Source organism: Camelina sativa, chromosome 14 (genome assembly GCF_000633955.1).
Source record: "Camelina sativa cultivar DH55 chromosome 14, Cs, whole genome shotgun sequence".
In the NCBI taxonomy this organism is placed as follows: Eukaryota; Viridiplantae; Streptophyta; class Magnoliopsida; order Brassicales; family Brassicaceae; genus Camelina; species Camelina sativa.
In genome coordinates this window covers 15,799,873-15,820,309 of record NC_025698.1, presented here as the reverse complement: position 1 = coordinate 15,820,309, position 20,437 = coordinate 15,799,873, and the positions used below count along the sequence as shown (strand labels likewise).

Genomic DNA, 20,437 nt, shown 5'->3' with positions numbered 1-20,437 from the left:
CCCTCTTCTTTAGTGCGCGGACGGAGTCGGCGCAGTCCTCTGGTGGGCCAAGTATCATGGTTATTCGTCCTCGGACAGGAGAATTGGCCCGCTCGGGATTTTGCCCTCTCTGTCGCTTGGGTGGGCCAGGCAGCTCGTCCGCCTGGAGCATCTCCTCTTGATGGTTCGCCAGTACTTGGTTAGCCGGCTGCTGAACTCCGTTGGCCGGACCATTGTAGCCTCGTCCTCCTCCGGCGCCATGGCCGCCGTTAGATCGTCCACCACGCCATCCCCCTCGGCGACCTCTGCCTCCACGAATGCTTTTCGGCTGAAAGGTGGCTTCCACTTAGCCGGAAAGATACTTTCCGTACAGGAAATTCTTCAGATGGACGCATTCGTGTGTAGAGTGGTCGGCGATCATGTGGAAATCGCAGTACAGCTCCTTTGGGTCGGATGGCTGTTTGTTTTGGTCCTCCACTTTGGAGACCGCGTGAACGACACCCTTTTTTTGGTCTTGGGGGTCGTGATGCTTGCGAGGTTCGTGGTGCTCGTCCCGGCTTTTAGCCTTAGGGGGTGCGACGGTTGCCCGATTATTTTTGTGGCTAACTGGGCGTCTTCATCTTCGTCGAGCGCGAATCTGGAGGCTCGATGTAGTGCGTCGTCGAGGTCCTTGGGCTTCCGTATGTTAAGATCCTTTCGTAATGGCGACCCGGGAATCAACCCCTTTTTGAAGGCTGCCATTGCGGCATCCTCTAGGACGATGCGCACGTTAGCTTTTCCTTGAATCTGCTCAAGAAACTGTCGATGGATTCGCCGGGTTCCTGGGTCATCTCCCAAAGGTCTGAGCTCGTCATGCCTCGTTCGATGAGAATTCGATAATGCTTAAGAAAAGCCGTAGATAACTGGTCGAAGTTATCGATTGAACTCGGTTCGAGCCTTGTGAACCACACCAAGGCAGGGCCGGAGAGGCTATCGATGAATAGATGACAACAACCAACATCCCTCTGTTCTTCGGTGAATCGTGCCTTTGTCATGGTTGCCATGAAGGACGTCATGAATTGGACGGGGTCCTTGTCGCCCAGGTAGGTTGGGAGTTTCAGCTTGACGTATGGGATGGCGGCCCGCAAGATCCGTTGAGTAAAAGGGGATTGTCGGGTCACTTCGACAATCCTGTCGATTTCTAGAGTCGTGCTAATGGCCCGATGAAGAAGCTTGTTCATACCGCTGATCTGCGTCTTGATTACTTTGATTTCGAGGCAAGACCCCGCGTTCGTGAAGCGGGCGACCGGGCGGCCGAATTCTCGTGCATACGTGAATTTCGGTTCGTTGGTCGAATACTCGATGTCGTCTGAGGGGGAGGATTCTTCCGCTCGTATTGGACGTCCGAAAAGTCGAGACGACGAGTGAGACTGTCAGTGCCGAGTATGGGCGACTGTCCAGCAGAGATTTGCGATGGGGTTGTCTGAGTTATGACAGCGTCGACCCTGCGGTTAGTTTCGGAGATCATCTGGTAGATTTCTTTCGTCATGGTGCCGAACAGGATCTTGAAATCTTCCATGGAGACGACTTGCGGATTTTGGACCGCTGTCGTGGTGCGAACAGAGGGGTTCCCGTTTTGTGCGTGGAGCCGCTGCTCCGTGGCGCGTGCATCCTCCTCGCCTGGTTGTTCATCGGAGAGCTCCGTGTCGCGGTTGGTTGTCTCTTTGCGAGTTCGCCCTGCTTCCTGGCTGGTCTCCCCTTCAGATCTGGTCTCAACTGGGAGTTCGGAGGAGACATCAGTCAGGTTCCTCGATTCGGTGACGGGGCGGCGAACATACACGGCGATAGCCGGCCTAGTTGATACATCGCTCTGTGTTGCAACGTTGTCTTGAGCAGGCGCGATGCCCGTGACATCGGGTGTGTTGGAGGTGGTACGGTTCGCGCCGGTGACTTCGGTGATGAGTGAAGACATTATCGTGGACTTTTCGGAGAACTTTTTCGGATAAGATTGTCTTTCTTAGAGAGTAACTTTTAGAGACGATTTGCGGTCCCCACAGGCGGCGCCAATTGTAGAAACTGGATTTCCACAATGAATTTGTTTATGGGGGAGAACAAATTCAGTAAAGTAAACCCTCTAGAAAATCAATCTAAGCTTTGATTATTAGAAGAAAAGGAATTGATCTTTTAAGAACTAGGGTTTCTATTGCTAAGGACAAGAAGAGAACTCAATAATTGTATTCAATGATGGATGATTTACAATGGAGAAGTCTTTCCCTTTATACATATTCATAAATCGCACAATATATTAATTTTCCTTATCAGACGAACTGAAATAAGGAAAGTTACTCTATCTCTTAGATCGGCCGCCGGGCGAAGTAGAAGTCGGTTCTTCACCCTCGAGGCTGGGCTTCTTCTATCCGAAATGGGCTTAAATGACCTAACTGAGTACTTAACCGGATTCCCAGTTAAATAACCAAATTGTCTTTCTGGATTAGTTCGGTATGTCGGGGGTGCTAAATCCCGCACCAACAGTTATTTTGATATTGAGGATCTATGTATATTCTCTCGCTGAGAGGTTCATTACATTACCTGTTACTTTTGTGCCAGCTTGTCGTCCTCTCGGCTATAATCTCTTGATCTTGCAGGAAGAGGTCTGTCTGAAAGATCCATGTTTCTCCATTGCTCAGAGTAAATTACATTCGATAAAACAACTACGGATGAATGAGTGAACAAGAAAAGCAGAGGATTCAGATCGTTGACTCGTGGCTAATTGATCAGCAGCATTGTTTGTTGTCCAAAGAAATTCAATGGCATCAAATCTTTGATATATTGAAGATTGAAATTAAATACAAATATAAAATCTGAAAACGGGAACTTTGTATAATCATTTTTTGTTCACATTTTTTAAGATTGAGATAAATATTTGAAGTATTGTGTTAACAATCTGAAAGTTAGAATTTTTTTTAATAAAAAATTGATATAAAGACTACAAATGTGAAATCTAAAAAAGGGCAATTTGTAGAATTCTTTTTATTTTGATTTTTTTAATAGATTGGGATAAATATTTAAGGTATTTTTATATAGAGAAATTTCTCAAATATACCACATTTGAAGTTTTAAAATATATATATATATATATATATATATCATAAACACAAAAACTATATATACTTACAAAGTAATCATGCCGTTTCCACGAAACAATAAATATCCTAAGTATGTGTGTATGTTGAAAATTAGATTCCGTCAGTTTATAAAATATATCCATCGCACAATGGTTTAAGTAAAATTTATTTTGTAAGTGTTCATTATGCAACTAAAATTTATTTGATATCGTTATGCGATTATTATGAAGTAGGAAAGAGACTTTGAATCACTTTTACGATGTCATGCCTTCTTTATTGGTTACATTCATTTAGGTACATATTCAGTTCATTTATTCATGATGGTTAAATTTTCTCTTCTAGAGTTCATGTTCTAGAGTTCATGTTTCTAATTTGCTCGGATCTTGAATGCAAAAGAATTGGTATATTATGATTTATAATTTTTTGTTGGCATTAGATCTTTAGAAATCTCCCAATTGATTGTTGCTATGATAGGTGCAAAATTTTTGACAACAACAAATGTAATGAAAGAATATTCAAGAGCATTTTATTTGTGTCATTACAAAATATTTCACAGCAGAAAATCAAATTGGAAACTAGGATATTAACAGAAACATGGATTTTGAATCCCTATATGTATGTTCAACGTGGATTCTTCTCAAAAAATCAAACACCAAGTGAGCTGCACAAACAGGACCAGACAACCTGTATTCAAACACTCTCAAACCCGTAGTCACACCGTCACACCTATATTACTCATGAAATCAACGGTTTCTTTATGCCCTATGATAGTCGTGCCTCTAATGACAAAATCAATCTGTTTTTTTTTCTCTCATTTACTTTTGTCAACGAATGTTAACCACCTAAAAACACAATTTTTTTTTTTCACAATAGAAATTTAAATAAAATACAAAGTAATTAAGATTTATAGTATTCACATGAAATTTCTTTAAAGTAATACTAGAAGACTAGTCAAAGTCAACGGAATCTTCCTCCTCGATCGTCACTAAGAAAGAACTTGTTAATGTATAAGAAAAAAAAAGATAAACAGAAGATTTAAGTAAGAAACTTGACAACATAGATAATTAAAAGCCACGGAAAGTTTGTGTTTCTTCTTTGAAATGTTTTCTATAAACACTAGGCTTATTAACTCGCCAATGCGCGAGTGTAATTTTGTAAACGGTTTTTATAAATTTTTGGATTTACTAATTTTTTAAATAGTTACATATATTGACATAGTATGTTAGTATTATAATGTTAGATATGAGAGGATAAGTTTTCTCAAAGAGCCTCTGGATATTTTTTTTTTTGCTGGTAGGGTGAATCTGTTCTATTAGAATACAAAGGTAAGTTAGCTTCCTTGCATTTTGCGTCAATGGTTTCGTGTATTTTGGTGTTTGGACCCCCAGCCGAGATAAGAATCCCACTACAAGAAAATATGGATTTTACGACTACAATTAGCGACTATATATGTAGTCGTCATTTTTGGCGACTAAGTAGTGACTATCTAGCGACTATTTTACGACTACAAATATTTGATTGTATATTAGTCGTTTTTTAACGACTGCATATGTTAGTCGCTAGTTTAGTCATAATTTAGTGACTATTTTATGACTATATTGCACACCGAAATATGTAGTTGCTAAATAGTCACCAATTTAGCGATTAATATGCGACTTATAGTAAACAGTCGCTAAGAAGTCGCATATCAGTCGCTATTTAAGAAAATCATAATTTTTAAAATTTAACCCCAAACCCTTAACCAAACCCCAAAACCTAAATCATAAACTCTAAATCTTAGAAATTAATTCATAAGTCATAAATTCAAAACTTAATCCCAAATCATAAACCTATACCCCAAACCTGTACTTTAAACCTTATATCTTAATTTTAAACTTTTATAATGCATAGTATATAGAAATTAAATTATAAACCATTTAACCAAAATATAACCATTATGTGTATAAAATTAAATCTAATCTAAAACTATTTAGTGTATATATATAATTTAATACTTCCAAAAACTAATTACTTATAAAATTTATTAAATTAGTCATTTTAAAATCTGAAACTAATTGTTGATAAACAAAAAAAAAACTTAAATACTATATCATTTAGTCTGAGCCTTGAGAGGTTTTTGTACCACTTTGGATTTTGATATGAATTGAAAATTGGCCAACAAAAAAAAAGAAAAAAAATCAACAAACAAAGAAGGGTCAATTTGCCAACTAGCCATATTTACATATATAATTAAGAATATAACATATTATTTTGAAAAATTAAGTGAATAACATGAAGGGTAGGAAAAATTACCTTTGATGGTTTGGTGGCAATGGTGGCTGGAGGGTGGGTGGCCGGGATTACAATCGGAGGTGATGGCGGCCGGAGGCCGGAGGTGACGGTGGCTGGTAGCCGGAGGTAGGTGGTCGGAGGTGGCGGTGGCTGGTAGCCGGAGGTAGGTGGTCAGAGGTGGCGGTGGTCGGAGGTCGGTGGTCGGTGGCCGGAAGCCGGTGGCCGGTGGCCGGAAATCGATGGCCGGAAGTTGACCGGAAGTCGATGGCCGAAAGTTGGTGGCCGGTGGCCAGATGTTGATGGCCGGTGGTGGCAGCGACCGGACGCCGGCGGTGGCAACGGCCGGTGATCAATGATGACGGTGGCTGGAGGAAATCTAAACCCTAAAGATTAGTTTATTGAGAACCCTAAGGGTATATAATACAGTATATTAGCTTTTAGTGGTTAGAGTAGTTAGGGAGTAAATTATAATTTGTTTTTAGGTTATAGGGTGCAATTCCCCAACAAAGAAACCTTCACCAACCTGTGCCTCTATTCCTCGACACTACACTTAGAAAAAAAAATCATCATCCCTCTCAAAACTCTTTCGGAGAAACTCTCACTCTCATTTCTTCGAATCGCGATGACTCTGTACGGCCAAACCTCCGACCGTATCTCCAGATCTAGAAGGGAAACTGGTTTCCGTGGGAGAAGGTCAGTTTGTTCTATCTCTATTCCCCCCTTTAAATCTGATTTTGGGATTAGGGTTTCTGGTCTACGTTTGTAATGACCTTAATCTTCGAATTGGTTTGAAGACGACATATAAGAAGAAGAAGCTGAGAGGTGAAGCGGAGGAAGACGACATAGAAGACGAAAAAGCTAAGCGGTGGATTTATCGACGAAATTAGAAGTTGGGATCTCAAAACCGGGAAAGATCTGCTTCGATTCAAGTCGTGTGCTTCTCCGGCGCACAGCCGAAAACTTGGGTCGACTAAAGAATCAATTTTTCTATCAAGCAACAATGGGTCAAGTTCTCTTTTGCTCTCACACCTATCCTCTCCGACGTTCTTGAAGGCTTAGTAGTTGCTTTCATTTGTTATCCTTTTTTTTCTTTTCTTGTTCCGCTGTAGGAGCATGGATTTTCACTTTGATTCTGCTAAAAACGAGTTTGATTTATCTGCTTGATATCGGTAGCCAATGCTGATGTGATCCACTTAGTTGCCTTGTTGCGTCTCTCATCCCCTGTGTGATTGCAGATGAGGGAGGATAAGAAGTAGAAGAATGATGAAGGAGAAGTGAGGGAAGGAGTAGCGCATCAATAGCTTTGTTGCCACGCGGGTATATCTCTTGTCATTTCTTTCAAATGTCTAGCTCCATCTGTTTTGGTCTCCATGGAGGTGGGTTTCTTACTTTCTTTTAAAAATCCTGGAACTGCTTTGTTATTTCATCTTTTCAGAATTCTTGAGTACTTATGTGCAAGATTGTTTTTTTTTTTTTTTTTTGGTGGGATTCTCTCAGATCAGGTGTCAGCTATTTTGGTTGAGTCTTGTGGCTTAAAGAACTCAAGGCTCAACTCGGCTCTCCTCAGTGTCACCAAAGTCACCGAAGGTACTCAAACTAAGCTCTCTAAAAGCATATCACTTCTTTCACAGAGTCACCTCAGTTTTGGTGATTTTATATGATAAAATCTGGTATGTGTGTGTGTTGGTGTTTGTGTTTGTGTCTTAGAAGCTTATGGTTTGAACATGTGATTTTTGTTTACTATATTATTTTGTTGTTTGTGATCAATAGACTGGATTTGGAGAAGCTTGAAGAAGCGGTTGGCTGGAAGAAGATAGGTAAAACCCTTATGTTTATTTTCAATTATTACTCTTGTATTACTCTTCAATTCTTTGAAGTCACATTGTTGCATGCGTAAACCATCTGATTCAGTGTCCTATTGTTCTTAGGTCGAAGATGATGTTTGGCTTACAGAGAAAGCCACAGCCAAGCACACTCTTAGACAGAGCTCATGATGTACAACTTTATTTCAGAGCGTAAGGTAAACTTTCATTGGTTAAGACATTTTCTTATCCTATTGTATCTTTCGCTATTAAGGTACAATATATATACTTTGCTACTTATTGTTGTGAGACTTTTATTAAATCTGTCAAAGAGTCATTTGTTTAGAAGCCTCTGTTGTAATTTTTGTGAGGCTTTTTGTTGAATTTGTCAAGAGTTATTTGGTAATACCGATCTCTAGACACCTGTTTTATATGCACTCTTTAACTTGAGTCACCATTGTCGTTCTTCTTACTCACACTCACGTTTTTAAGCTAGAAGACATGTTAGTTATAGTGAATTGCTTGTCCCGATTGTTTCTCATTTCTAGTCTCGATTTTGAAATTGTGTTATATTGATAATGGGAAATGAGTCCCCATGATACATTTTTTGTTTGTTTGTTCTGAAGAAATGAGTTGCTCTTGGAACATTAATGGGAACTACCTAGGCTTCAATGATGGAATACAAAGCAATTGAGAATGTGCTACAAACCATTTATTATGTAGTTTTTCATCTATTCTTATTTTTAGTTATGATTTTTAATTTTATTTTGTAATACAATTTTTTTGTAATCATGGTTTATAATAATAAATATAGTACTCAAAAAATAATGTTTTAAAACATTATTCATAATTTAAATATATTTAAAACAATTAATAAAATATATGTAATTTGTATAAATACTGTATAAATACTGTATAAATACAATAATGTATAAATACTTAAATACAACTATAGTCAGTAATTAGTCATCAATTAGTCACTAAATTTGGTGACTACATTATGACTATTTTGGAGACAACTAGTCGTAATGTAGTCGCTAAATTTAGTGACTATATTACGACTAAATTTACGACTATTAATGTAGTTGCTATTTGGTGACTAATTTTACGACTATCTATTTTAGCGACTCTCGATTTACGACTATTGGTTTTAGTCGCTATTTAGTCGTAACACACCATTTAGCGATTAAATAGTGACTAATAGTGCAGTCGCTATTTGCCTGTTTTCTTGTAGTGTCCAGTGATTGTGGGGGTTTGATGATAGATTTGAAAGGATTATATAGTTTTATCAAAGCGCTTGTGGATGTTGTGTATTGGGAGGGTGAATCAATATTGATAGAATTCAAAGGGAAGTTAGCTTCCATTGCAAGACAACCCCACCATCCGTCTAGGAGTTTTGATTTATATGGATACTAGAGGATGTGAAGAAACTAGAAGAAGTTTGCGTCCACATCTCGCCAGAACACGTTGAAAGTATTGCCTCTTTATAATGTGTTTTATGTATTTCTTGAAGGATCCTATTATCCTAATGGCTAATGTAAGAGCTTGACAAACTTTGCCTTTTCCCTTTTCTTTTAATTAATATCTAAGCGTTGGCTTTTTGACACCAAGCAAAACTAGTTTTTTCATGTTAGGACTGACGATTTGCATTTGCTGACATGTTTAGTTTTAGTGTTACTCTTATTTTCAGTGTTTTTGTCTTCTTGTCTAAATATTAAAGTAAAGGAATTCCATACCATACTTGCTGTGTGTTAGTGTATGCAAAGATTTTATTGAACTTACAAGTTACAACAAGCTATGTTTTTTCATCTTCAAAGTTTGCTTGCTTGGTCATTAAAAATCGCTTGTATTCCCAGCCAACAGTTGTTGATATACAACTCTCACGCGTAAGTATGTATGATTTACGGTTTAAAACTTCAAAAGACTGAGAAAAAGAAAACGACCAAATAGAGTCTAAACTGCAATTTTAGTTGCCTTTCTTTAAATCTTTAATGCTGTTAACAAATCCTTCAGTCGTTTTTCACCTCTAAAGAATAGTCCAGTAGATTTTGAAGTATTGCTTATAAAAACATGAAAGAGTTAGTAAGCGGTGGTAACCATATATATGAAACTTTATGGCTGTAAACATGTATATAGGTTTATATGAAAGCTAATTATCTCAAAAATCTTCCAAAAGTCAGGAGATATCCATATCCATGAGATGGAAATGCATTGAATTGTCTCGGAATACAACGTCAGAAATGTTCTATCTGCAAAGACAAAAACAAAAAAAATGAAAAAACTATATAGCTCGCAGGAATGTTCAATTCAATTCTTTTCAACAAAATAGAATTCACTGTACTACAAGAAAAGAGTTTTAGAAACTGTAAAAATAAAATAAAAATAAACTGACCTTGTAAGGACAGACTTTTTTAATGGTCTTGGTGGGGTATAAAATGAGATTGAACTATGTAAATAAAGTAACAAGGTCTCTGTGATACCCTCTTACGATCAACATCCTTGGCACATTCTCTACCAGCAAATCCATATATTCCATGTAGAAATACGCCGGGTGGTTCAACGGAGGTGGCGGGAGACTAACCAGAACCACCGCGGCCATCCTCGAGTAACTGAGTATGGTCGAGTTCAATTTCAGCATTGTGTATAGAAACTTCTCTACTTGTTGCTCATTCACCACCATCGGTTTCCCATTTGCCAATAACGGATTCGAACCCTGTCTCTTGATCTCTCCCAGGTAATCTGAGATTCGTCTCTGTGCTGCATCAAAAGCTCCCAATGAATCTTCTTGGCTGTTTCCTTCGGATCTTATGTCCCATGATTTCATCGTGACGACAATTACTTCTGCTTGCATTCTGAGATCGTAGAGGAATTTCTTCACATCTGCTTTGAGTGCTTCCGCGTCTGAATCCTCTTCAGCTATGCAGAAGAGTTGGATTTTGCAGCTTTCAAAGCTTTCTTTCGTGAGAAGAAGCTGTGAGAGAAGAAGCATGAGACCACCATCTCTGACAATCCAGTACAAGTCGATTGTTCCATACTGCCTTTGGTACTCGTTTGGCCATTCGTCTAACCCTTTGATGATGACAACAGCTTTGTTTGCTGTTATGCAGTCGTTGATTATCCCAACAAATGTGGACGGAATCTCTGTTAGATTTTCTCTGCGCCAGATCTCAGGGTACCGCATTACCACGATGTTGGGTTTGAGATTTCCTAGTCCCATTGTCTGGATGATACCACGGAACCCTTCGGTCATGTTTGGTGCTACAACGATTTCAGCTACACCTTCGCAACGCTTGTACTCAATGTAGGTGGCTAGTTGTTTGCAGGCTTCCTTTGCTTCTTCAGCACATTCATAGTAGTCACCATCTAATATCGAGACAAAGATCGACATTCCACGACCTTTTTTCTTCATACAGTTCGCAAAATCAGCCAACTTAGGGTGGCACGGAACATTTTCTGGGAGCTGTCCCCACGGTCTGCAGAAAACAAGGGGAATTGGATACCAGTTCTTGGGGTGCACTTGATTTGCTACAGTTAGGAGAAAAGACAGTACATGTGATTAGCATAAATACATGGACTATCTATTACTGAATCAAATAGATATGGCAGGTTCAGCATTATGGAACTTAGAGAATATATATTAAATAACCCGTTGGTTACAAGCAAAATAAATTTATGCAGCTCACCTCCGAGTGACCTGAGACTACGAAGGGCCAACTGGAAATATGCACTCTTGAAACCATCCCCCCAGTCCCCGGCCTTTCCTTTTAGGCCAACATATTTGTATATAAGACTTGCAAGTGCAATGGCAACCACAGTGAACGACCAGGAAATCAAGAACATGATCACTGTTACAGTAGAGAAAATTGAAAAACAACAAGTCTTTACAATAAGACATTTCGAGCTTCAGGTATGAATATACTATATAGGAAGACAGTACCAAAGACATTTTATTCAGTGAGTATATGGAAATTGATACCTATGCAGAGTGAGGCTCCAACAAAGGAAAGGCTCCAATGATGGTATTTCCACCGTGGACGCCAACTTGGAGCATCAAGAAGATCGAGCAGGAAACAAGACAGGTTTACTCCCGAATAGCATAAAAGATAAAACATAGTCACAGTTGGTGTGATAAGATCCAGATTTCCAATAACAACACATCCTATGCAGATAAATGCTGTGAAAAGCGTCGCTATGTGAGGTTCACTAGTATCTGCAACTTTAAAATAATTGAGGATGGGGAGAATATCATCATTTGCTATAGCTGCAAGTAACCGTGGGGCCCCTGTCAAACTCTGGAGAGCAGCCCCTAAGGTTGAAAGGATGATTCCAACGTGAACAATGGCAGGGAAAGGCCAAGCAATTGTAGCAGTAAGTAGCCTGCAATAGAGGGAAATTGAATTAGAAAAAGTTCATAATGTAAGCTTGGTGTTGAAGTACTTAAAAGAACACCGTCTCTGTGACCAGACAAGATAAATCTTTTCTGACATATAAATGTGTGTAGTATATAAAGAACATGAGGTTATTTTAGTTTCTTTCAGGTTTAACCACACTCAAGACACGATGCAAGTAACAAGTGGGTTTTTGCATTTCCACCAGGACACTTCTCGCTATGAAAACACAACAGATCAGCTGTGTAACAAAAAAAAAAGATAATCCACACGATGAATAAAGTCGTTACCTATCAGTCAAAAGTTTATTACGGGTCGCAACAGCTCCAAAAAACAACACAGAGATCAAATATAGCGAGGTTGTGGTCAGAGTGGCAGCCAACGTTCCAACAGGTATTGATCTTTGTGTGTCTTTCAGGGAAGCTGATCGATTTGAACCAGCCATAATTCCTGTTACAGCAGGGAAAAATAGACCCACCAGCTCACTGAAAAGAACCAACAAGAAGGGGAAATAAATTTCAGAGTAACAACTGAACAGAAAATTAATTCTAACATAAACCATAACTAAAGTTTTTCGATCATAGGCAACACAATCTCTGGAAGTTACTCACTTGAAGCTCCAGTACGTGCCTCCAGTTGGATCAGGAATTCCCGCATCATTTGTCATTTGATAAGCAGAACCCCAGTTATCTTTAAAACTTTTTAAACGTAAGCCCGTAATTCCAGCTGTGCCAAATTATAAAAGGGAACAAAAGGAAGGTTAACCATTCGGGAAAAACTAAACACCACACCTGTTTCGAACAATGTCAACAAACGACTTACTGTCAGGGTCATCAGTCTTTGCCAAAAATATCCCAATGAATATGCAGAAGATAGAGAGCAAAACGGGTACGAGGAAAGCAGGTGCAACCCGATTGATCATCTTCACGCCGCCAAACACAATGAAGCAAAGAAGGATCGTCACTACAATTCCATAAATCTGCAAGTCATGTGAGTTCGGGCTTTGTATTGATTCGGCAACTGCTGTTCCATTAACCTTTGTGATAGTTTCTGCAATTAGAAATGAAGCACAGACATATGATTAAATGTGACTTCTAGACAATAGATTATGTCCTCAGGGAAACAAGTAAATTTTTTGTTAAATAAAACTCAAGATTTTCAATAACACAGTCTTTTGTTTCTTCCAAAATCCTGAATTTGCATAACGCTTTCTCAGTCTTAACAAACTGATGAAACAAATCTCAGGTGTCAAGACTAGCATTACAAAGTTGTGGTTTAGATAAGAATAATGGCGGATATAAAAACTAACAAATTACTAGGATTTGTTATAAATCCTCGAAGCCTTCTGCTAGTTCACAGGTCTAGTTCTTAAAAGTTTCACAGTATACCTCTAAAAATCCCAGCAGCAGGGAATGCTTTTAGAAAAGTCTCCACGGCACCTAAAACATACCTACAATGATTAGGAAGAAAGCAAAAAAAAAGTAGTTATTAGAATCACTTGGCGACCATGTGAAACTAAACAGAGCACCAACAACTTAATGGAATGAGTGTCAAGCTAAAGACTTTTTCCAAAGGTAGATTCCTTGAAAGGATCTAGGATTTACACTTACAGAGCTCCAGCAACTGCATTGCCAAGGAAGAAGCACAAACCTATGCTAATCCCAACTTCTGGACCAAGAGCGCGACCAATGAGGTAATATGGTCCTCCGCCCTGGAAGTAACACAAAAATTTATTAATAAACTTGATATTACTGTCTATTGTTTAATCACAAATGAAATATAAATTAACGAGGGGTGCCAACGCTGGACCCGAGACCCAACAGTAGGAGATATATTTTTAACTATGGTTTCACAGATTTTATTCAAAGAAAATTCAGGTGATATAATAGAAAAAAAGAATTACCTTCATTGCGCCATTTGTTGCAATAGCACTCAGAGATATCGTCGTCAAGAATGTACATAAGCCACAGAGCAATACCAATACCAGACCTTGTCCGATACCAGCCATACCAACAATCCTGAATATTGAACAGACTGAGGCAGGCTATAATGACTTTATAATATGCTGTGAAACATCAAGGAGTTGCAGTCTTACCATGTGAAACGGATATAGTATATAATTCCTAATATGTTTTGCAAGCAGGGAACGAAAACTCCCATCATTGTGCCCATCTTGAGAGGCTGCAACGAAATGCATAATATCATGGAAATTATAAATTAAGCAATAGACGATGTCTATGTCAAAAAGATCCTTACAAAAAATTATGACAAAAATCTGCCAGACTAGAATACCTAAGAATACTTTTGCATGCACCATAATCAACAGAACAATGAAGGAAATTATCATTGGAAAGTAAAACCATCTAATAATCCTGAAACAATGATAACTAAACAGAAAGTAGCAAAACAATCAGATATAGGATTGCAATCTTTGCAGTGTTAAAAGACATACTTCCGTACATAATCTTTATATCCTAAGTCTAGGATTGTTTATAAACGTTCCAAACAATATATCTAGTGCAAACTAGAGGAGATAAGGGTGATTCTAGTGCATGACACTTGAACACCTGGCGTGCCCCTGCATCGCCAGGGTAGAAAGATATACCTTTTAAGTTATTTTCCAATGTTCCCTAACATCTGACATCTACCTTTCTTGACTAAGCCTGATACTAATTGAAGTCTTTTTCTTTAAAAAACAGAGAAGCACTTGATCGTTACAGCCTGGCAGAAGTCATCAATTGTATAATTTAAAAAGCATTTAGAAGCTAATGGTAATAGGAAGATACCTTCGGGTGCCCTTGCGTGATGGAGATATCCTCCCCATCTCTAGGGCTAGAAGGTGTCGGAATCTGCTCTCCTGTCATACTGAAAGAGAAATTTATAACATTTTCACATGTACAGTTAAGAGAAAATGTGTTTCCCAAAGCAAATGACATATATTGTGCAAGAAAAAGCCAAAGATGGGCAAAACTAAACATTATCGAAAAATTGAACTGCGGAATGGATCAAGTGTAAAGCGTAGTTTAGGGTAAAAGATGTCATTTCCACGTAGCAGGATAAAAGAGAAATCCTTACTGTTTTATTGATAATGAGAGACACTAACACTAGTAAAGAACAACACAAACTAATGGAATGTGCATCAATGTTACAATAGAAACCTGAACATGATACATAGCCAGGGGAAAACAGTACACAAGGTTCCAACAAGCAGGAAACTTCTATCGAGTATATTGTTATCCATTGATTCAGTTAAGACGGGAAAAAAAAACAAAGGTATTTACAAAGGCAAGAAATGGAAGCAAGAGATCATTTTCAGTGAATAATCACTACTTCTTAATGCATGTCACGTCATCTTTCTAATGAACATTTCTAAATGTTAATAACAAATAAGATCGCAAGTACCTCTTCAAACCAAGAATATTCACAAGAGAATCGAAACCAAATAACTCCAGCTTGGATTCCTTCTGATGGCCATTAACTCCATCTTCTGGACTTGTCCTATCCCTTGCATTAGCGCCCACATCTCCTGGCGCAACTACTTTTATGTTCCTGTCAAAAACCTACAAATGTGAGACACTCATGATGAAATAAGGTGCACAAGACTGGAACATTCAACAATAACTTTCCAAGGTAAAGTTTGGAATATTCCTGCGCCCATGATTCATTAAACTAGAACTTCACCTTGGAGGATTCTCTTTACAAGCAATAAGGAAGCAGCCAAAATATAAATTACCTAGTAGACTTATGCAACCCATCTACCAATGTAACCAAGTTCAACCACAACTAGTGATTGAAGCAAACGTAGATTGAACAAAAAAATAGCAATGTGAATCTTATCAAGCTAACGTCACTTTCAACATCAAATTGTCGGAGAATCTAACAGCAGCCTTAGAATCATTAGAAATCGAACCTAATTGGATCCCATTCTATTGATCAGTACACAAAATCGTCATCAACATCAACGAAAAAAATCCACATCCTTAAAAACACTTGAAGAAGCAATGATCACAACAACACCAGACGAAAACGAAGTTACCAGGCGAAATATTATAAAAAGAAGAAATTACTTGAGGGTGGAAGAAGAAGATCCAGGATCGATGGAGGACATCTCAACAACGGCTCTATCGTGAGCCACCACGGGCCTGTATTTGCTTCCTCCGAGACGTGGTCCTGACCTGAATTCCTCTTCGCCATTACCACCGGCTTCTTCAATGTCGCCGCTATCCATTTATCCCGCCGTATCTGGTCAGATCCCTCTTTCGAAAAACGAATCTGATATCCCGGCGGAATCAGAGATCGGAGAGTTTGATATCTGATGAGGACGGAGATCGAGACAGACTCTCACGAATTAACGGAAAAAAAACAAAAACTCAAAAAAATTCAGAAGAAAAAAATAAAATAAAGAGAAGATGATTTTTCAGATTTCAGAGAAGAAAAATATTAAAATATTATAAACGGAGGAAAAAAAGTTAAAAAAAAATGTTAAAATTGGGCTTTATAATTGGGTCAATTGCTTAGCATGATAGAGTCTTTGGTTAGTAGTAACTTCAAGTCTTCCAAATTTTTATTTTTAATTAAACCAATTTTAAGCAACTAATTACATAATTTCCCGGTTCGAAACGATACTTGTATATTTATTAATGGAAAATTACTAAAAATGCATTCTCGTTAATATAAAGGCTTCTGATAACTTACCATTAATATAATAAAATTGAAACTCCTTAAAGAGATGCAAGAAATGAGATAAACACATTTTTAGATGGTTAAAAAAACTGAATTCTAGAGGATTATATTTTTCTTGTGCAATAATAATATTTGATTCTTTTGAATTTTCTTAGAAGTTCAAATGAAAATATAAAAATGAGAAAGTAGTTTGGTCGTCAAACGTCACATAAAAATTGAAAAGTAAACATGATTACAAAGCCTACAATGCACACATTTAAAAATGGAAGCTCTCATCTTTTTTAGCTAACCAATGTTCAGGACACAGTAATTGAACCGTGGAATTTTTACCATTTTCACCTCTCAGAACTAATGCTCGAAGCTTTCTTATGCTTCCCACGACGTTCTTTAACATCCTTTAGCTTCTCTATCTTCACATTCTCGTTGTTAGACTTAGACACAGATCCTTCTTGAGCACTGCACATTTGATGTGACTTCAGCTTAAAACCAAACCCGAGTTTCTTAGAAACGTTTTCCCATGTTTTGCCGCCACCGCCTCCACCGTTTGCGGAACCACCTCCTTTCGTCGTCTTGCCGAGTTTCTCAATCTCTTGTCTCATGTTTGAACATTCTTTCTCTAACTCGCAAACCCGCATTCTCATACTGTCCATTCCAACTTTCAGGACTTGATTCTCTCTTACTGCGGTTGCCCATCCTCCTCCTCCTCCTCCTCCTTCAGTTGATCCTCCTACAAATCCTCCGCTTCTTAACTGTCTTGATCCGCCATCGAGGTTGTCTGAAACCAGGAAGCATCCTGCTACAGAGGTTCTGAGCTGAAGCTGCTCAAAGAAGAGCACTTGAACGATTATTCTTAACGGTAATCTCTCGTTCTGCGCTGCGTGTGTACAAGCTTCTAAAGAGAGTTTCTGGCAATCCAACAACCTGCACAGATTCTCTCTTTCGGATTCTGCTAACCATGGATGATGCTGTGAATCATCAAACGAAGAGAAAACTTAATTTGTCTGTGTAAATATAAATCCAATATATAGAAGATTGATAGGGTTCTTTTTGAAGTGTTACCTTTAGATAAATGTCTATTGCACGATAGAGTCCGTCATCTAAGAGCCTGGCGTATTCAGGAACAGAAGCAGCTAAAGCTTGGAACTTTGGAAGCTTAAGATTGACATCGGGAGCAACTTCAGCAAGATACCCGTCGATCAGCTTTGCAACCGCTGTCATCGGTGTTATTGACTGTGGGGATCCGATTAAATTTCCATCATCTACTGAAGAACAAGGAGAGCCAACCCCCCCAGGCATAATCTGATCCGTCCCAAGAAAATGGTCTAAGATCCTTTGCACAGAGTCAACATCGTATAGAGTCTCCATAGTATGAGAAAAGCTAGGCATTACAAGATCTTCCAACGCAGCCTGGTCAAGCTGCATACCTATCCTTTTCTCCAAATTCGCTATGCAATCCGGACTAGCTTTCAAAATCTTGGCGATACGAAGCATGTCGACGAAAAATTTGGTTGGAACTAAACCTTTTTGCATACGTAGAAGCTCCTGGATCTCTTCAAGCAAGTTCTTCTGCTCTTCCTCGGAGAGTACAGTTCCTGAGGCCAAAGGAGTACTGAAACGACCACTAGATTCAGCTCCACCACGTCGCCTTTTTAAGCCAGGCAAATATTTTCTTGTGTAATAGGTAAGGGAACCGGCAATGATGTCTTCTCTTATGCCTCGGGAATCCATGACTGTGATAAGTCTCTTGAAAAGAGGAAGGCTAAGCATTGATGCATCCTCGTACCACCAATCTGAACTAGTATGTTTAGGTCTAGCCCCGGTGCTTATCCCATTCCATAAAACACTGCCACCTGGACTCTGCATTGGCCCACCATGCTCCACAACAGGCCATCCAAACAAGTTCGGGTCTGTCGATGTTCTCATTGCTAGTGACTCAATACATTTCTTGGTAATATTCAATTCATCAGCATACTCTAGGACCTCATCGCAGCTATGAAGCGCCTTTATTGAATCTTTCCAGCTTTTGAGAACTACTTGATTGAAAAATGTTTCAGTTTGAGAAATAAGATTTCCTTCCCCATACTCTTCCGTCATCTCGAGATGCTCGGCAGCACATCTGAGATATACAACGTTAGAGGCAGTGAGTTCGAGCTTCACACCGTAGCAGAACTTGGCAACTAGTTCAAACGTCTTGTCTCCGCCAGGAAGATCAGAAATTTCAATGAGACATTTATCATCCCCTTCTTTTGACGCCTCTGCAATCCTTCTTTCCATGACTCCACTTCTAGAGAGCAAGGGAAACTGTACATAGCAAAAAATAATTAAAACAAAAGGTGTCAGAAATTAAATCATTCTTTCACAAAGAGGGGGATTAGTAAATACGTGTTTCTACAATAAGTGTCAGAATTCTCATTGTTAGAAACAAGGCATTTCCACAAAAACTACAGAGCTGAATGAGTATTGAAGGAAGCAAAAGAAAGTTCAGCAAATAAGCAAGGATGTGGAACAGCTAGCAAAATTGCATTGGTGGATTAGTCATATAAGTAGATTAAGAGCTAAAAACCAAAGTTTCGATCTTTTTGATCAACAAAAGACTAATATGGCACAATGTTGTAAAGAATAAATATACACACCCACCAAAGAGATCTTTGACACATAGCAGTTCTACAATGCTGGAGAAAGGCATAACATTCTAGAAGCAAGGATGTGGAACAGCTATTTCAAGAGGAGAGTGTTGTGTTCAAGTTAAGCAAATTGTACCTTGTGGAGATGGAAACACATCTCCCCAACTTCAACGACAATGTCACTTGGAAGTCCAGTTGTGCAAAACCTGCAATTAGCAAAACCCAAGAAGACAAAGGAATGAGCTTTTTTGACTCAGTATTGCTGAGATTGCTTTACAGAAAGACCACGGTCTCAAATTCAGACCAAGTCTGCTCAATTAGAAGGAGAAAACAAGAAGCAAAATACAAAATAAAATTAGAGAGAGAGAGAGAGATCAGGTGAGAATATACCAAGCCTGGCCTTGTCTCTGGAAAGCATCAGATTTGGATCCCAGCTTCATGCAAGCCATTGTTTCTCTCACCGGAATTCAACAAACCAACCAAAGTAACTAGTAGAGTTAAACCTTCAAACCCCTAAAAAAAGAAATCCCTCCAACAAAATCAAAACCCTAATGCACAGAGAAACCTCCTTTGTTACCCAGAAACGAGATATTGATAAAAACAGAACAATTTTCACTCAGACATTTTAACAAACACTTGAGCTGCCTCCTCCTTACTCTACATTTAGTAAGCTCACAATACGTTTCTTTTTCTTTTTTCCAGAAAGTAACCTAAAATCCCGTAGATGTACAACAGATCCCTTGACCAAAACCACTAAAAACCCAGAATCCCCCTCAAATAATCTTATCTGAAACACCAAATTCAAACAACAAAGTAATGAAAAAGACAAAAAAAAAAAAAAATGAAAAGAAAAGAGCACAACCCCAAAAACCCAGCTAGACAAGAACAGCTAAGCAGAAGTTACCAGCTCTTGTAGCTTTATACGAGAGAATATACATTGTAAGAAAGGGGACCATATTATATATCCCAAACATGTTTATTATTATTAGTTATTCATATCAAATTTATTTCTTTTTTTTTTCTTAAGAAGAGAAAAAAGAAAGTGAGGTAATTGATAATTTCTATATTGGATTATTGGTTGCTTTAGAATTTTTTACATATCGAAAGTGAAAAGGAAAAAAAAAGGAAAGAGATGGATGGAGATTTGAAAATCTCGAGATTAATAAGATGAAGAAGAAGAACACATGCACGCATGTGGGGTCCTTAGTGTAATATCTTCAAACATACTCATTGTGTTGGGATTCTTGAAATTAGCAAAACACTACTTATGCTTTCAATTAGTACTAGTTAAATGTGGGTTGTGTTTAGTTTTGTCCTAATCTTTACTCAAAGAATCCAATCCTTCCCACTAATTTCTTTTGGCGTGCGAGTGCGGTTATATATGTGATGTGTGTTCCTGTTCCACTAATCCGTATCATATCAATTGTTTTGAAAGAGATTTACTTACACACCATAACTATCATTAGTAGGGTATAATGATAAAGTTATACAAATTTTATTCCTTTTCTGAGTTTGCTAGTACTTTTTTATATATTTATAAGAATTGTTAATAATGTTATGAAATCTACTAGTTTTTTATTTGTTTT

General features: G+C 38.4%; 2 protein-coding genes and 1 long non-coding RNA gene across 8 annotated transcripts; 1 reads left to right on the top strand and 2 right to left on the bottom strand.

The window, feature by feature from the left end:
- LOC104741642 lies at positions 5,835 to 7,945 on the top strand. 5 transcript variants are annotated; one of them, XR_002035059.1, is made up of 7 exons: positions 5,843 to 6,047; positions 6,149 to 6,358; positions 6,590 to 6,730; positions 6,852 to 6,941; positions 7,125 to 7,171; positions 7,283 to 7,374; positions 7,783 to 7,945. It is a non-coding gene; the product is annotated as an uncharacterized LOC104741642 (long non-coding RNA). The 5 variants fall into 5 exon arrangements; XR_760351.2 differs by having other exon boundaries at positions 5,835 to 6,047; positions 6,149 to 6,730; positions 6,857 to 7,024; XR_002035058.1 differs by having other exon boundaries at positions 5,835 to 6,047; positions 6,149 to 6,730; positions 6,852 to 7,024.
- LOC104741640 (cation-chloride cotransporter 1) lies at positions 9,199 to 15,947 on the bottom strand. 2 transcript variants are annotated; one of them, XR_760350.1, is made up of 14 exons: positions 15,612 to 15,947; positions 14,947 to 15,093; positions 14,331 to 14,409; positions 13,640 to 13,725; positions 13,448 to 13,562; positions 13,155 to 13,255; positions 12,933 to 12,994; positions 12,367 to 12,594; positions 12,156 to 12,270; positions 11,835 to 12,029; positions 11,133 to 11,533; positions 10,840 to 11,001; positions 9,549 to 10,681; positions 9,199 to 9,405 (listed from the first exon to the last, which is right to left on the bottom strand). XR_760350.1 is itself a non-coding variant. In XM_010462533.2 (13 exons), the coding sequence occupies exons 1-13, from the start codon at positions 15,770 to 15,772 to the stop codon at positions 9,603 to 9,605; spliced, it is 2,931 nt and encodes a 976-aa protein (XP_010460835.1). In that variant the 5' UTR covers positions 15,773 to 15,947; the 3' UTR covers positions 9,456 to 9,602. The 2 variants fall into 2 exon arrangements, 1 of the variants encoding a protein (XP_010460835.1); XM_010462533.2 differs by lacking the exon at positions 9,199 to 9,405 and having other exon boundaries at positions 9,456 to 10,681.
- On the bottom strand, positions 16,392 to 19,830 carry LOC104741639 (BTB/POZ domain-containing protein At1g30440-like). The gene is made up of 4 exons (XM_010462532.2): positions 19,242 to 19,830; positions 18,988 to 19,057; positions 17,287 to 18,528; positions 16,392 to 17,192 (listed from the first exon to the last, which is right to left on the bottom strand). The coding sequence occupies exons 1-4, from the start codon at positions 19,298 to 19,300 to the stop codon at positions 16,563 to 16,565; spliced, it is 2,001 nt and encodes a 666-aa protein (XP_010460834.1). The 5' UTR covers positions 19,301 to 19,830; the 3' UTR covers positions 16,392 to 16,562.

Excerpts from the sequence above, each read along its gene's own strand:
- LOC104741640 (XM_010462533.2), bottom strand. The coding sequence starts at position 15,772 with ATGGATAGCGGCGACATTGAAGAAGCCGGTGGTAATGGCGAAGAGGAA. Across the intron at positions 14,410-14,946 it reads AATATTCTTGGTTTGAAGAG|TATGACAGGAGAGCAGATTC; the intron begins GTACTTGCGATC and ends TTTCTCTTTCAG. Across the intron at positions 13,726-14,330 it reads TCACGCAAGGGCACCCGAAG|CCTCTCAAGATGGGCACAAT; the intron begins GTATCTTCCTAT and ends ATTTCGTTGCAG.
- LOC104741639 (XM_010462532.2), bottom strand. The coding sequence starts at position 19,300 with ATGGCTTGCATGAAGCTGGGATCCAAATCTGATGCTTTCCAGAGACAA. Across the intron at positions 19,058-19,241 it reads CAGAGACAAGGCCAGGCTTG|GTTTTGCACAACTGGACTTC; the intron begins GTATATTCTCAC and ends TGCTAATTGCAG. Across the intron at positions 17,193-17,286 it reads CAATAGACATTTATCTAAAG|CATCATCCATGGTTAGCAGA; the intron begins GTAACACTTCAA and ends GATGATTCACAG.